This window comes from Globicephala melas, chromosome 9, assembly GCF_963455315.2.
Source record: "Globicephala melas chromosome 9, mGloMel1.2, whole genome shotgun sequence".
NCBI classification, from domain to species: Eukaryota; Metazoa; Chordata; class Mammalia; order Artiodactyla; family Delphinidae; genus Globicephala; species Globicephala melas.
Window position 1 is genome coordinate 85,246,525 of NC_083322.1, and position 15,894 is coordinate 85,262,418.

The window sequence follows — 15,894 nt, forward strand, 5'->3', positions numbered from 1 at the left end:
GCTAAAGAACTTAGGGAATAATTTGTAGGAGGAGGAACTGGCACAGAAAGGGAGAGAGAGCAGGAAAGGAGAAAATAAATCTTTTCTCATTTTTAAATTGCCCACAAAATAATAAAAGGTAAAACAGACCTTACGGAGTCATTTAGTACAATCCTTCTTCATCTTAAAGTGGAAGAAACAGGTGTAGGTGACACAGATAAACCAATGGCCGAGCCAGGAAAATAACCAATTCCATACTCTTCCCACGGCACTATGTCTCTCTCCCTCCCTCTCTCCCTCTCTCTCTCTCTCTCTCTCTCTATCTCTCTATCTTATTTTAGTCCTAAAACCGAGGATCATTTGTAGTCAAAGGGAACAGTGCTGCTGTCAACACAAATCGTGATCGCTCAGATTTTTCTTGGTAACGTAGAGTCTATGCTATAAAATAAAAATATAATAATTTAAATTGCAACTTGGCAGCCTGTGCAGCGTGTTCACATCCATTATCTCATTTGATCCCTACAAAAACCCTTTGAGGCAAGACAAGGAAAGTATTATTGACCTCATTTTAAGAGCGAGCGGTTAAAACCCAGAGACGTTCAATGACTGACGTAAGATCACTTAGAGTCAGGAAGGAGACAGGACTCTAACCCTATTCCTATATTTGATATCAAAGAGGGAGTTTCCTCAGAAAACACTAACTGGTCTTGATCCTCTTCCCTAGGGATTCTCTATCCCAGGGTACCCCGCACTAGTTTAATGAAGTTTGGAACTAACCACTCACTGAGGGTACTCCTATTTTGCATCTAGTTCTCACCTTTAAAAGCGCAATTTCCTACCACTTCCCTCGGTCCTGATCCTTATTTAGGCTCCTGTTTTTCTCTGTGAGTTTTGGCTTCCTCGTCTCACTCCAAAGCTCCACCCTCTCCAAAGAAGTAGCGTCCTCGGTATCCAAGGAAACCACACAGCCTTGCCCATCTTTCGCCTTCCACGCTTTCCATTGGCCAGTTGGATTCTGGTGTGATTTCCGCCCCCCCCCCGTCCCTCCAATGGATAATTGGCTAGAGGGAAGGAGCGCTTGCCTTCCGAGTCCCGTGTAACACCTGCTCTTACTAGACTTAACAACCTTGGGCATTTCCTCTTGGGAAATGTAGTTTCTAAGCCGCCGAGCCCCTCGACGTCTGACTCCATTAGAACTACCTATCCCACCGGCCTTTGCGAAAGGGCGGGAGTAGGCGAGGAGTCATGGTCAGCGTGGATACTTAGAGCTTTGAAATTCCAATTTGCCCCCGAGGCGTGTGTAGCTGAGGTTTAAATTGCTGAACGAAGTGAGCAGTCTTGCTGTTGCTTTAGCACACCCTCTCAAGTGTCTCCCTTCTGACTTGCGCCGGCACAGCGGCCAAGTCGACTGGCCGTGGCGAGACTAGCCTGTGGCTGAGGTGAACTGAGGAAGCGTGAGAGCACGCCATGTTCGTCCCCTGCTCGGGATGGCGGCTGGGCTGCCTCCGGCTCTGTCTGCTCCGAGTGTGGGCCAGCGAGGTCGCGGGGCGCTGTGCGTGCGGGGCCTGTCAGGCCCGGCTGTACGGCTCAGGTGGGTCCCAGCCCGACGTCTCTCGGTCTGGTCCCGCGCGCCGGACTCTGAAGGAGTGGGCACTTCTGGTGAGCCCTTTCGGCCGGCTGCGGACGCGGCTCCCGTGCTCCCTAGCCGTGAGGCCCTTGGACCCTCTCACCTACCCGGATGGCGACCGCGTGCTGGTGGCGGTGAGCGGAGTGGAGGGTGGGGCCGTGGCCAGCCTGCAGGTGAGGTACGACGAGGCGCAGAAGGAGGTGGCCATCGTGTCTGATGTCATCGACCCCCAGGCGTCCGTGGAAGTGAACGCGCCCCTGAAGTTTGGCAAGTGAAGTTTAAACGGGCTTGGGTCCCAGGGCACATACAGTGAATTTATAGAATTAGGTCGACGTGCGTTTTTAATTGGTCCCTTTGGATCTGACTTTCCAACCTAATTTACAATTTACGCCTTCGGAGGTTGCCTCTTTTTTTCTGTTGTGCTTTGGGTTTCTGGGCAGTAGTTAGGAATTAGGTTCTCAATTACAGCAATTTTATAAATTGAATGGAAACATGATTTGGAATAATCTAAGCCGAATAACATTTGTGGAGCCCTTTCTGTTCTCCTTTGGCACTTTGTTCCTATTTGTGTCACTGCACTTTGTCGGTAACAATGTGGTGTATTTTCAGGGTTAAAGTATCTTGATAATCCACTCAGTGGCATGGCAGACCATCCGCGTTTCCCCTTGCTCACTGCCTGGCGTCTGTCCCCAAACAGCCTTGTCTATAGCATGTTCCATCGAACCTGGACCAGATGTTTGGTTTCTGATGGACACCCGGCTTCTTACTGAAAACGTCACCACTCATTTTGGCCTAAGTAGATTTTCTCTGAGTAGCAGGCCATGAAGAAAAACACATAGTAAGATTGCCTGGGAAACTTCAACTGATAATGGCTGCCAGATATGTTTCCTAGGTATTTGGGTTCCATGTTATTTCTCACATGGAAACGACCGTGTACGCAGCACTTTTCTAGGAAAGTCTTCCCTGGCTCTCCGACTTCCCGGGACTGAAGGAAGATACTAATGAAGATCGTAATAGCAACTAACACTTCTAAGATGATCTTTTCCAATCCTTACAGTTGCACTGTATTATAGACACTTATTGTCACCATTTAAGATGAGGGAATTGAGATACAGCAAGTTTCATATACTAAGTATTTATTGTGGGTGAACAAGTAGAAGAAATCCGTGCCTTCATGAAATTTAATTTGTAGTGGGGTTAGATCAAGAACTATGCCTATTTTCTCAGATATAAAGTGGTGGAGCTGAGATTTGAACTGACTGGAGTCTGCTGAACCACTATGCCTTACTGCTTCTCAACTTTTTTTTAACTAGCCTAGGTGAATAAGAGACCTGATCTCAAAATGTTAACAGTCTGGGGTGGGGAGGAAGATTTGCCAGTGTATTATGCAGTACAAAATAGACCGAGTATTGAAATAGAGATAAGCAAAATTTTATGGCAGCACAGATAAAAATGGAACTACCCAAACCTTATTATTTGCTGATTCCTCTTTTTAGAGCCAGAATCTCATTTCCAATTTAGTGTTAATATGTGGATATTCCACAGGCCCTCAAATCAACATAATTCAATTTTACTCATACTTACCCGTGTTCCTCCAGTTCGTCTATAACTGTTTCAGTGAATGAGTGAGTGTAGCATTACTACCACTCAGTATGTAGCCTTAACTTCTCTACCCACCTACTGAGGGTAGAGTATATTTAGAAATTGTTTTCTTCTTCCCATGCCTATCATTACTGCTTGAGATCAAACCTTATGTTGTAACACTACTTAACTGGCTGAAAGTTTTGCAGTTACATTTGCATCCATGGAAGTGTGGGGTGAAATTGTCTTTTTATGTATTTTATATTAATCCCAACCAAAATATTGCCTTTATAGAGACTGCCATATACTCAACTGTAGAAATTGATTTTTATGTCATGACTATTGGAATTGTAGTGCTAAGACCCCAGTAGTTTGTGTTTGGGGTAGCATTAATTCTCTGATCTGTTTTAAGGGAAATCATCAATATTTATTTGAACTTGGTATTAAATATCAGTGTTTTAAAGATTTTTTATACAGAGACACCTAAGGTTACACCTTAAATTGAATTTAAAGTTAAACTTTAAAGCTAAGTATGGCTTATTTGCCAAATTTTCTTCGTATATATCACTGTTATTTATCCACAATTTTGAGGTTTTAATATTATTCAGTACTAGATTTTTCAAAGTTGTTCCCACTTTTTATTACTTCAGATACCTTGTGATATAGCTGCATGATAATATCTTCCTTTTTTTACATATGAAAGGTTAGCGGTAGGATTTGAAAACTGAACTCATGGTCATATATACTGATCCATGCCACTCCTGCAGTAGGCTTTTTAACTTGGGGAAAGTTTGGGAACAAATCTTTAAACTTTCATGAATATAGAAGAGAATAAGCTAACTGACTTATCCAGTTCACCATAATGACTTGTTAACTTGCTGCACTCTTACTCAAATCTGTGTTTGTGTATTTTCTCAGTGGCGAAGAGGCTTCTATGATCTTCTATAAGAACTGGAATCTTTGACCTGCTTTACTTATCTCCTATGTTACTTCCTCTCTTTAGATGATATCTGCCAACAGAAATAACTGCTTTTTAAAAACTGGTAGAAAAGGGCTTTACATTTGGTCCTGTTGCTGTGGTGGAGATCCCTTACCTTTAGAGAGAGGCTGCTGACAGCTGTGTTCTTTCCAGGATTCAGTAAACTGAGTAGCTGGATTTCTGCGGGACACTGAAATGCTTTGGAGCTCATTAACCGTAGTACTAACTTGGTTTTTCTTTTTTTCATTTCTAGATTTGAATATCAAGTCATCAGGATCTGGCTGTGTAAAAGTCCAAAATATTGAGTGTGATAATTGCAAAATTGAAACCGAACAGGGGACCAGCATCTTACAGTCAGTTAAGGTATAAATACTTTTCTAATTTTGTTTCAACGTTAGTTTTTAAAACACCTTAAACTATGAACTACGGTATCAAATTAAGGTTATTATTCGAGCATCATTTATTGGAAATATTGAGTATCATTTATTCATCACTCAGAAATTCCTTGCAAAAAGTTCGTCAGTTCTGTTATGAAAGTATAGAGGTTGTAGCAACTTTGAAGGTTTTCATCATGTTCCTTTTAGATTTCATTTCAAAGTGTACAGTGATACTAATAATACATTCTTAGCATTCTCAGATCTTACTAAGTTTAAGAAATTTTAGTTTTAACGAATGATTTTCTTCCATTTATTAAGGAGTAAGGGAAAGTCATTAAGCATTATAAATTTGCTTAAAATACTAAATTAATCACATTTTTAATGTACCAGGTAGTTCATTACTTAAGGATTAAGTAGTTATTTGTGCTAAACAGCAAATGATTCGTCTCACTTTGTAACAACGCTTTTATATTTAATTTTCTTAAAATTAGATTGGTCTCAGCTCTGAATGATTTCAAATACATCTCTGATAAGTTCTAGCTTATTGTTACTACTGATACTACTTACACTTGCATATTCAAAACTCAATACTTTTTTTTTTTTTTTTTTTTTTTTTTGGCGGTACGCGGGCCTCTCACTGTTGTGGCCTCTCCCGTTGCGGAGCACAGGCTCCGGATGCTCAGGCTCAGCGGCCATGGCTCACAGGCCCAGCCGCTCCGCGGAATGTGGGATCTTCCCGGACTGGGGCACGAACCCGCATCCCCTGCATCCGCAGGCGGACTCTCAACCACTGCGCCACCAGGGAAGACCCAAAACTCAATACTTTTGTGAACTTTGGTAACTTTGTTGAAGTCAGGCATCTTTGCTTCATAATTGCAAAGCATTTTCATTTTTAGTTGCATAAACAGTAATTAGTATGATTAATTGGATGCATTTAAAAATTTTTACATTATTTGTTTTGTCCCAGCCACTTTTATTTGCACACCTACCTTTGGCATGTCTTCACATGTGAACCATTTCAGTAAATTTAGTTGCACAGGGACTTCCCTGGTGGTCCAGTGGTTAAGACTCCATGCTCCCAATGCAAGGGGCCCGGGTTTGATCTCTGGTCAGGGAACTAGATCCTGCATGCCGCAACTGAAAGAGCCTGCATGCCGCAACGAAGATCCCATGTGCCACAACTAAGACCTGGCGCAGCCAAAAAAATAAGAAAAGTTGAGTTGCACAAATATCAAAAGCGATTAAAGAATACTATTACATATCCTTTTGGAAAAATGAGATGGTTCCAGTTCTTATAAAAGATTGCACAATGAAGTTTTCATGTTGAGTGACTAAATGGATGAGAATACCATGGTTCCTTTTTGTCCTTATAAATATATTGGTCACTCATCAATGCTTGAATTTCAGAAATTCATCTAGAATATTGTTCCCTGGAGACTCAGAGTCTTAGATTTTCAATTTCACAGCCAAATTTGGAAGCTACTGTACTGCTGTCTGTCTCTTTGCAATCATCTTTTGATCCGTCTGATAATTCTGAAAGATCTATTTTGTCAGTTTTCTTTTTTCTGCCATTATGTGCATAAAATGAAAAATGATTTCTCAACTTTGGCACTGTTGACATTTTGGGCTGGAAAATTCTTTGTTGTCAGGGGCTGACCTGTGCACTGTGGGATGGTTAGCAGTATTCCTGGCTTCTACCAACTAAGTGCCAAGAAACACACTCACTTAGGACAATGAAAAATATCTCCACACATTGCCAAATGTCCTCTGGGGGACAAAAATCACCTTTAGTTGAGAACCATCATTTGAAGCAAGTTCATCATTCTTCTGTTGTCTTATTCTTTTAGACATTTTCTAGCATAGTTGGGAATAATTGACAAATAATAATGAAATAACTGCTAGGATAATGAAATAGCAAAATGTTATGAGACATATGAAAAATAAGTATACTAAAAGCCCATAATGTATTTTAGATTTACAAAGGAGTCCAGTGAACCATTATGGTAATTTTAAGATAGAATGAGTTTTATTCTATTTAAAAAATGAGTAAATTTTCTATTTATTCTTTGGGGGACCTCTAAGAAAGAATAAAAGTCATGAAATATCAGTCCTACAAATAGAATAGCTCAAAAAAGAAATTCAAGAATTGGAATTGGGTCCGCTGAATCTTAATGGTAGTTAGGAGGATTAAGAGGTAAGAGAATTATTCTTGAGATCTTAGGATTTAACTGACTTAAATTCAGAATGGGAACGCTTCGTGAAATATCTGGTTTAAGTTTTAAATACAGTACAGTATCGTTATCTCTAATTAGTGATCGCCTGTTAATGTAGGTTTCTCTTCCACTCATTTTAAGGATTTGAAATATATTTGATGTATGTTATAAGATGTTTATAGCAATAATAACAGCTACTGTTTACTGAGTCCTTATTAGGTACCCAGAAATGTAGCTAAGTCTTCATTTAATCCTTGAATTATCTTCTTTTTATCAAGGAAGAAACTGTGAGCTACTAAGAGATTAAGGAACTCATTTAGGTTCCCACAGCTAATAAATTGAGCTAAAATTTGAACTTGGGTCTTTCTGCATTCCAAGCTCATGCTCTTTCCACCTTTCCTTATTGTCCAAGCAAAATGTCTGGCAGTACTAACTCACTGAATGCCACATATTTGCATTTTTAAAAATTGCAATAGTAATAGTTTATATTATACTAAATAGCTTCTGATTTATTTAAACATTTTAACTACTTTGTTTTGCATATTGAGGCAGGAGATAGATGGGCCCCAGGGTAAGCAGCTGGAGTTCATTCCCTGTGGCCAGAAACTTCAAAATATAATAGCAGGACAATGGAGAGAGGAGGCTGGGCCCTTCCCAGATAAGAGATAAAAGACCACATATTCCTTATTCTCAAAGTCAAGGATACCTTCTCGACTACACATGCCCAGAAAGGCTTCTTGGAGGTCCACAAGGGAGGGGGCGCCACCCCAGAGTAAGTGACGTCAACTATGCATCGGCCTCTTTGCTAGAATCCATCTTGGCTGAGAGATGCATGCGCGCACACACGGGGAAGATCCTGAGATATACCAAATACGGACTCAGAACCAGGCAAAGCAAGATGATTGTCAAAGGAAACCTGGAAGAAATGTCCCATAAAAGTGATTCAAACTACCACAAGGTGGCAACTCTCTCTCTGAGCCCACCCATGTTTCTATCCACAAGAACTGTACTTTTTCCTCCTAAACACTTTACTTGCTTCACTACTTTCCGTCTCTGTGAAAATTCATTTCTACACAGCTGATAGTCTAGGGCCTTGTCACTGGCCACTGGTCCCCAGTGGTCTAGTGGCTAGGATTCAGAGCTCTCACTGATGCTGCCTGACTTCAGTCTCTGGCAGGGAACTGAAATCTTGCTGCAGGCCGAGGCTACCCAAGATCCATATGTTTTTAAATTTTATAATCTACTTTATTTTTTGAAATTAGATGAGCTTTGAACTTAATGATAGCTATTAACATTTTTGTGCTTTAGACCTCTTTGAAAATATGATGATTATTTCCTTAGAAAAAATGCACACATATGAAATTTTGCTTACAATTTCATAAGTTTCACAGACTGTCTAGAATGTCGTGTAAACTTGGTTAAGAACTCCTGATTTAAATAAAATAACAGTTGTTTTGGAGATACTTTTTTCTAAGGTTCATCAGTTACTTGTCTGCTTGATAAAGACTGTATTAAATACAGTTTGACTTCTGACTCATGTTTCTATGGGCATGAAGTCTACCATGCTGTAATATAGATAAACTTTTTAAGAATGATTCATTTTGCCCTTTTCACTGAATTTTTTAAACTTCATTCCTGGGCCATTTTACCCAAGGTTTTACTGTTTTTCCCCCTGAGTAAAGCAACCAGAAGGTTGTTTTGTATTTTTTTTCCCAGTTTTTAGATAACGTCTCTACTGTTGCTGGTTATGATATTGGTGGGTTTGCTTTTGCTATTTTTCTTCTTCTGGTATTTACCTATTCTTTTTCTCTTTATAGATGTGGTAGAACTGAAGACTTATGCAAATATTAAGCTGAAGTAAGCTACCCTAAAAAATAGACCAAACATCGAATGGCTCACACACAACTATAGTTTATTTTTCATTTGTGTCCAAGTGTGTGGGTGACTCATTTCTATTCAGGTATTGTAGGTTCCCTTCATCTTCTGGCTCTGCTATCTGTTAGAGCCTTATTGTAATATACATGCACCTGGTGGCAGGGGCAGAGCACAGGGAACGCACATTAGTTCTTCTAAAAGCACCAGCCTGGAAATTGCACATAACATTTCTATTTATATTCTGTTGGCAAGAACTGAGCAGCACCTAGGAGGTAAGGGAAGCTGGAAAACATTTTCTCTTCATGGGCCCAGCTATACTCTGTACTTCGGGAAAAAGTGGATTTTTGTGGACCTATCATAGTTTCTGCCACACTTGCCAAGTGTGAAATCAAGTGTTACATACACACACGTTTTTTTTTATCTAGCAGCGGAGGCTAACCGTAACTGCTATTTTCTTAGAGACATTTTCATTTAGTTCCAGTTTCTGGGCTGTGTTGTACTAGAAAGTTTAACAGTCAGTGGGTTGTTATCCTAAGTGTGAATATATACTTCTTTAGGTGACTCCAGCAATAAGAATGTAGGATTTGAAATCATACAGAGCTTGATTCTGTTAGTTTAGATTTTGTTGTTTTCTAATGTGTCACCTGATAAGGTTGTTTAACCTTTCTGATTCTTGGATTCCTTCCTCTGTAAAATGGGAAAACTATAATACCCATCTCTGAATTGTGAGAATTAAATGTTCACATAAAGTAGTGAACGTTGTTATTTGGTGCAAAGAAAATGCCAAGTAAGTAATAAATATTACTGTTATTAATGATGAATATTAATAACGATGAACAGTGATTATTGTTGTCATTCTCATCATGATGTATGTTTAGTTAGCCATTGTGATCTTTGATTCTCAACCCTTTCTTCAGTGAAGCTACCAGAACACCCAAGTATCTTTTTTTTTTCCTTTGAGTCCAAGGAGCTTTATTTAATCACTTTAACAGCAGTTGACATTCTTTTCTCACTGATGTTATTATTCCAAACAGTGCATTTCTATTCATTTCTACTTCCTCTTTTACTGCTTTATTATTATGTTAAAAGAAATGTATAAAATGTTGGAACATTTTTTATTAGTATAAGTCAAATTTATTGTCTCTTTTTCTATGTGAATTTTTGTATTTGTCTTTCAGAGTCAAAAATTACATATTCAAACAAAAGGAGGTAAAGTGATCTGCCTGGGAACAGTTTATGGAAATATAGATATTCATGCATCAGATAAAAGTGTAAGATTGTAATTTTCTTTTCTAGTACTTGCAATTTTGCATCTGGTTGGCTCACACAGTGGGTAGATTCTACAAAATTTGTGGCAAAACATTCCCTTTTTAATGCATTTGAGTTCATTAGTAAATTCAAACTTGAACTGAGATGATTAAATATTATACAATTTAATTTTAAATTTGTGATTTAATACTTTTGATAGATATTTAGTTACTTATTTGGAATCAGTAGCATCTTTTTATAACTTTTAAGTTTTATTTTTTTTTTTAAAGTTTTTTTTTTTTGATGTGAACCATTTTTAAAGAATTTAAATTTGTTACAATATTGCTCCTGTTTTATGATTTGTTTTTTTGGCCACGAGGCATGTGGGATCTTAGCTTCCCCACCAGGGATTGAACCCACACCCCCTCCATTGGAAGGCGAAGTCTTAACCACTGGACCACCAGGGAACTCCCTCAATAACATCTTTAAATTCTTAATATTTCTTTAAAAAATTTTTTTGTATTGAAGTGTAGTTGATTTACAGTGTTGTGTTAATTTCTGCTGTACAGCAAAGTGACTCAGTTATACACACATATTACATTCTTTTTTATACTCTTTTCCATTATGGTTTATCCCAGAATATTGAATATAGTTACCTGTACTATACAGTAGGACCTTGTTGTTTATCCATTCTATATGTAATAGTTTGTGTACTAACCCCAAACTCCCAGTTCATCCCTTGCAAATACTTAATATTGAATTCTGATTCTGAAGAGATTTTAATCTTAATGATCATGGGTTAAAATCAGTCATTACATAATACCAAAATAAGTGGGATTAAATTTTTCTTATTGTTAGGTTTATTTGAGTATTTTTTCCAAGACCTGTTTATTTTGCCTTTAGGCAATTTTAGGAGTTTCGAAACTCGACTTTCTTCAGTGTTTTCCACAAGATGGCACCATTAGACAGCATTACTGTTCTCCAAAAGCTTTTATTATCCATAGGAACTTTGATTGTTATAAGACAGTTTGCATTTTTTCAGTCAACTTTTGTTGCTTTCTGTGGTTTAGCATAGTATTAAGAATAAAGGTATAATTTTGAAGTATAAATTGTCACAATTTTTTAGCATGATCAGTAATGGTTTAAATCTTTTAGAAAGGTCTGAGCCACCTTTTATTTTACAGTTTGACAATTTGCAAGGATTCTTTTGTCATAAATTTGTTCAATTCCATACTCAGCTGTATTCTCCGATAATTGGTGGGGAGGAATTGTATCTTATATGTAGATTATTGTTGGCATAATTAAACAAGGTAGGTTATAACACTAATTGTTCTACAATTGTCACTTTTATTTTCCATCACCTTTCTCTTAGAACCTGTGGGAGACTGTTTAAACCCAAATATTCAAATTTATCTTTTTAAAAAGTGTTGAAAGACACTGCCTGGCTTTATGTGGCAGCTGTTTTGAGACAGCATTTAGTTTCACCTCTCTGATTGTTGTGGTCTTGGAGGTGCAAAAGGGAAATTGGACAACTGCAGTTGCAGAATATTGCATATTGATGTTCACATGTAACTATCAAAGAAGAATTTAAATCATCTTAATTATTTTCTATTTTTAATATTTTGACCACTATTTCCACTCATTATTTATCCTCTCAACTTTCATGGTTTATTGAATATTAATTTATTCCTACTTTCTGTTATACTATTTTGTTTCCTGCCTGATGGAGTTTTGTGTTGTACTAAAGAATCAGTTTTGATATTTCTTTCTATTTATATTATGCATAGTATTAATTTTTAAGGCATATTTCTAAGTTTCTGAGGTTTTATATAAAATAAGTTCTTATGAAATATGTTAACTTTTAATATACAACTTCCATAGAAATGTGTTTTGGATATTTGAGAGGCAGCATAGTGAATTGGTTTAGAGCACGTAATTGAGAACCAGAGTACCTGGGTTTGAATCCTGGCTCAGCCACTTACTAAGCTCTTTAACTTCAGATGAGTTATTTAACCTCTATGTGTCTTGGTTTTCTGGAAAATAGAATAATAGTAATGACATTAACTCACACTGGTTGTTATGAGGATTAAATGAGTTAATGCATAATACAGATAAGGTACTTAAAATAATGTCTTGCATAGCTAACTCCATTATAGTGTCGACTATAATGATGATGATAAAGGTAAATAAAACACAGGAAAGGTGATTTGGCCAGTCCTAGACCTATCAGTTAACTTTACTGAGACTGTGTTTCATTATTCATAAAATAGGAATGGTATTGTTTGTTTTTTCTGCTCAACAAGATTGTGAGAATCAAGTGAGCATTATAAACACTTAACAGTATATTGTTTATGTATCATTTTATATGGAATGGCTGTTTTTAAATTGTATTGTTAATTTCAGTATCCTAAGTTTGATACAGACAAGATAGAAATCCATTGTATGAATGGATTGTTGAATGAATGATTGTTGAATGAATTGATAATATAGTTATCAGTTGACCTTTCTTAGTTTGGGCTACAAGGCCACAGTTTTTCCTTAAAACTTCATTTTTATTTTATAATGTTGGTTTATAATAACTTTGTGAAAAAAATTTCTTCTTGTATAGAAAAGCAAATTAATTTATAGCAATATCTCTCTAAGAAAGGTATTTTTGGATCTACTTTTCGTTCTTTCTTTAAATATCTACTTCACTTAATAAGCAAGCTGTACAGTTTAATCTATTTTTTTGAATGTTTGTTCCATTAGCATTAGTAACTATAAATAAGATCCTCAATATTTTGCTGTAAACTGTGGTGTCCTAAGTTTAATTGTTCTAGTTAGTATTTGATATAGTGCATTATATATGGCCCTTAGTGAATTTTCTATTTCTTTGAAATTAATTTTACGGATTGATTGGTTAAAATAGCTATATTATTGTGATGAGTGTTGTACTTTTGCTTGCTTTCATTTAGTTTGGTGGGGCAGGAGAGGATATTTTTTAGCTTCCTACAGGGTAAGATATTTAGTGTTTAATGAACAAAGTAAATCCTTGGCATTTTTCTGATACTCATAAGGAGTGTCTTAAAAGCTTTATTTGGTTGTGGGGGGAGTCTAATCAAAAGTTCCCCCTTGCCAATTCAATTAAGTTTCAAATATTCTTGCAACATTTATCTTTTGATATTCCCTAAAGCAGCCTCACTATTTATAAAAAGCTAGAGTATTCATATTTGTTGTCTGCTTTATGGAAATACTTGGAGAATTTTAAGCTATGCATAAAGCAACTTTTCATGAAGAAATTTTGTAGGTAAAGGATAAATTTTTTCAGAAATTTTAAACCTTACTATTACACTGAGGAACGCAAAACGTGTATTCTCACAAATCTGAATGTATGTAAAATATCTATCTTTCTTTGACAGATTTATTGAAACTAGATTTAAAAAAAATTCCTATGAATCCATAATTAGCTGTAGCAGATAAGAAGCAATTGGTATTTTATATACCTAATAAAAGTCCATTAAAAACCAAAATTATATACTTCAAATCTAGACAGCAAAGTAATTTTAGTTTGCTTTCCATAACAACCTCTGGGTACTTTAATTTCTCTTTTCATAGTTTATCTGTCTTCTAATATTTTAGTATTCTTGAAACTCAATTCTTATTAAATAATATTTTGAACTCAACAATTTTTGAAGGAAGTATAACGATTGAATATAATACTGATGCCAATGTGTTGAAAAACAATAATGTTCTTTCTTTAAATACCTCAGTGTAATGCTTGAATTTGACCCTGGGCAAAACTGTGACAAGCCTTCCTAGTGATTCAGTTTTTATGTCAACAATTTTATATTAACGCTCACTTTATGCTTATAAAACATTTGTTTAAAATACTATAAAGATAATTTGGAATCCTTAATTAGATACCTTCATTTTACATTGGGCTCAATATTTGAGACATAAATGTATACTGAATTTTGTTAGAGAAGATTAGGGATAAATACAAAAATCCTTCCATTTTGTTCAGTGGAAAGCTACTGGCTAATTAGATGTAAAGTGGAAAAATTCTAGAAGTAATAGTGTATTCACTACATTAACAGATGAAATGAGAAAAATCATATGAGAGTCCAATAAAATCAGATAAAGTATATGCTAAAATTTAAAACCCATTCATGAGTTAAACAGCAACAACAACAAAACAGATTTGAAATAGAAGGGAACTTCTTTAATCTAAAAAAAAGGGATCTAGAAGATATCTATAGCAAACACCATACTTAATGATGCAATGTTGTAAGCTTTCCCTCTGAGAATAGGAATAAGATAAGGATGCTTGTTATCTCATCACTTCTATTCACTGTTAAATTGGAGGCCTGAGCCAGATCGTAAGGCGGGAAAGAACAGGAAAAACAGTATTAATATGAGGATTAGAAGGGAAGAAATGAAACGATCACTTGTAAAGAACATAATTATGCATGTAGAAAAATTGTTTTAATTCAGGTAGATTATTAGAATCAGTTAAGTGAGTTTAGTGAGGTTTTGGATTTAAGGTCAAATACAAAAGCCAGTTAAGATAAAATGAAGTTTAAAAAGCTATCTTTTATAATAACATTTAGAATACATCAAATAGGAATAAATTTAACAAAAGATGAAGAAATCTACATAGAAAATATAAAACATTATTAAGAGAAATTAAAGAAGATCTAAATAAATGAAGGAATATAATGGGTCTATTCCACAGAGAAAACACTGTTGCTCATAATCTTGTATTTAGAGCTGGGGAATTGAAGTCAATAAATTGGCCGTGTACTGTACATATTAGTTGCCCACTAATTCTGGCTTTTTACCAGTCTTCATATTATAATGAACTGATTTGAGTCTTTCTCTTACTAGACTGTGACCGTAGATAAACTGCAGGGAAGTTCTGTTAATGTATCTACTGAAGATGGTTTGCTGAAAGCCAAGTGTCTTTACACAGAATCATCATTTCTATCTTCTGCTGCTGGGGATATTACATTAGGAAGTGTTCATGGTAAGGTGACAGAGGCCTAATACATCTTAGATATGCCACATGACATAAATTTTAAGAGATGACTGTGTTTCTTTGTAGGTGAAGGAGGATCTGCCGTTAGGAAGCTGCCCCTTTAAATAATTAATTGCAGGCTAACCATCTTTTAAAAAACCCACAAAATAAAGTGACTCATATGGTACTGAATTTTATTTTGGCAAGAAATTGAATATTATGCTGTTATACATGAAGCTAATAATAATTCTGATTTTTAATGCATTTCTTTATAGAAGGCAACAAACAAGGAAATATGTGCAGGAATATTCAGAGGAAAGCACAATTAAATAAAAGCAGTGTTAAAAAATAAAGATGGGTTCTGAGTGATTGCTTTTATGTTATGATAGGAAAGCTAAGGATTAAATAAATTAATGAAACATTTGTGTGGGATCCGATTATAGCAATTCAGTGATACTAATTTTGGCTGAAATGCTTTATGTGTATTAGTACTAGCACCAGGTCCTCCCAGTGCCCTGCCATTTTCAGTTTTCTTTAATTAGATATCATCTTGTGACTTTTAAAACATGTCTCTGCAGATATGTAATATTACTTAGTTAACTTTTGTGTTATTGAAAGAAAAGAAGAGAATGTAATGGTGAAGTAATATGGCAAAGGGCATGCTGGTATTCAGTGTCACTCAGCATGCTTCTTCAGTTCCCACATAGCAGATGATTTAAGTCCAGGTATGTTTTCTGAAATATGTACACATAGAATTAAGAATCTCTTATCCTGGAAAGTAGTATATACACATCTGCTAAATGCCTTTTGGACCATTTTCCAGGAGTTATAGACAAACTTTTGCTGTACGTAGTCCACTCATTTAACTTCTATAGGAAAGCTGAATCTATTTATCTATACATTTTGGTAAAACCTCCAGATTTTACTAGTCAGCATGAATTATTAGGTGGTATTAGAAAACCTGGCTAGTGCAAACCATGCTATTTAGCAAATTGGCAGGTAGTCTTACAGTTAAAAAA

At 36.1% G+C, this 15,894-nt stretch overlaps 1 protein-coding gene across 5 annotated transcripts in view; it reads left to right on the top strand.

Annotated features, from left to right (window-relative positions):
• Window positions 1-1,214: 1,214 nt before the first annotated feature.
• FAM185A (family with sequence similarity 185 member A) overlaps window positions 1,215-15,894 on the top strand; it is a 150,241-nt gene continuing 135,561 nt past the window's right edge. For 4 of the 5 annotated variants that reach the window (XR_009565127.1, XM_060304782.1, XM_030834308.2 and 1 more), the window contains exons 1-4: window positions 1,215-1,873; window positions 4,420-4,529; window positions 9,810-9,902; window positions 14,746-14,884. Coding sequence is in view for 4 of the 5 variants with exons in the window: in XM_060304782.1 (XP_060160765.1) it covers window positions 1,447-1,873; window positions 4,420-4,529; window positions 9,810-9,902; window positions 14,746-14,884 (769 nt within the window). In the remaining variant the exon portion in view is untranslated. The remainder of the gene's footprint in view (window positions 1,874-4,419; window positions 4,530-9,809; window positions 9,903-14,745; window positions 14,885-15,894) is intronic. The other variant, XM_030834312.2, reaches the window with a different exon arrangement.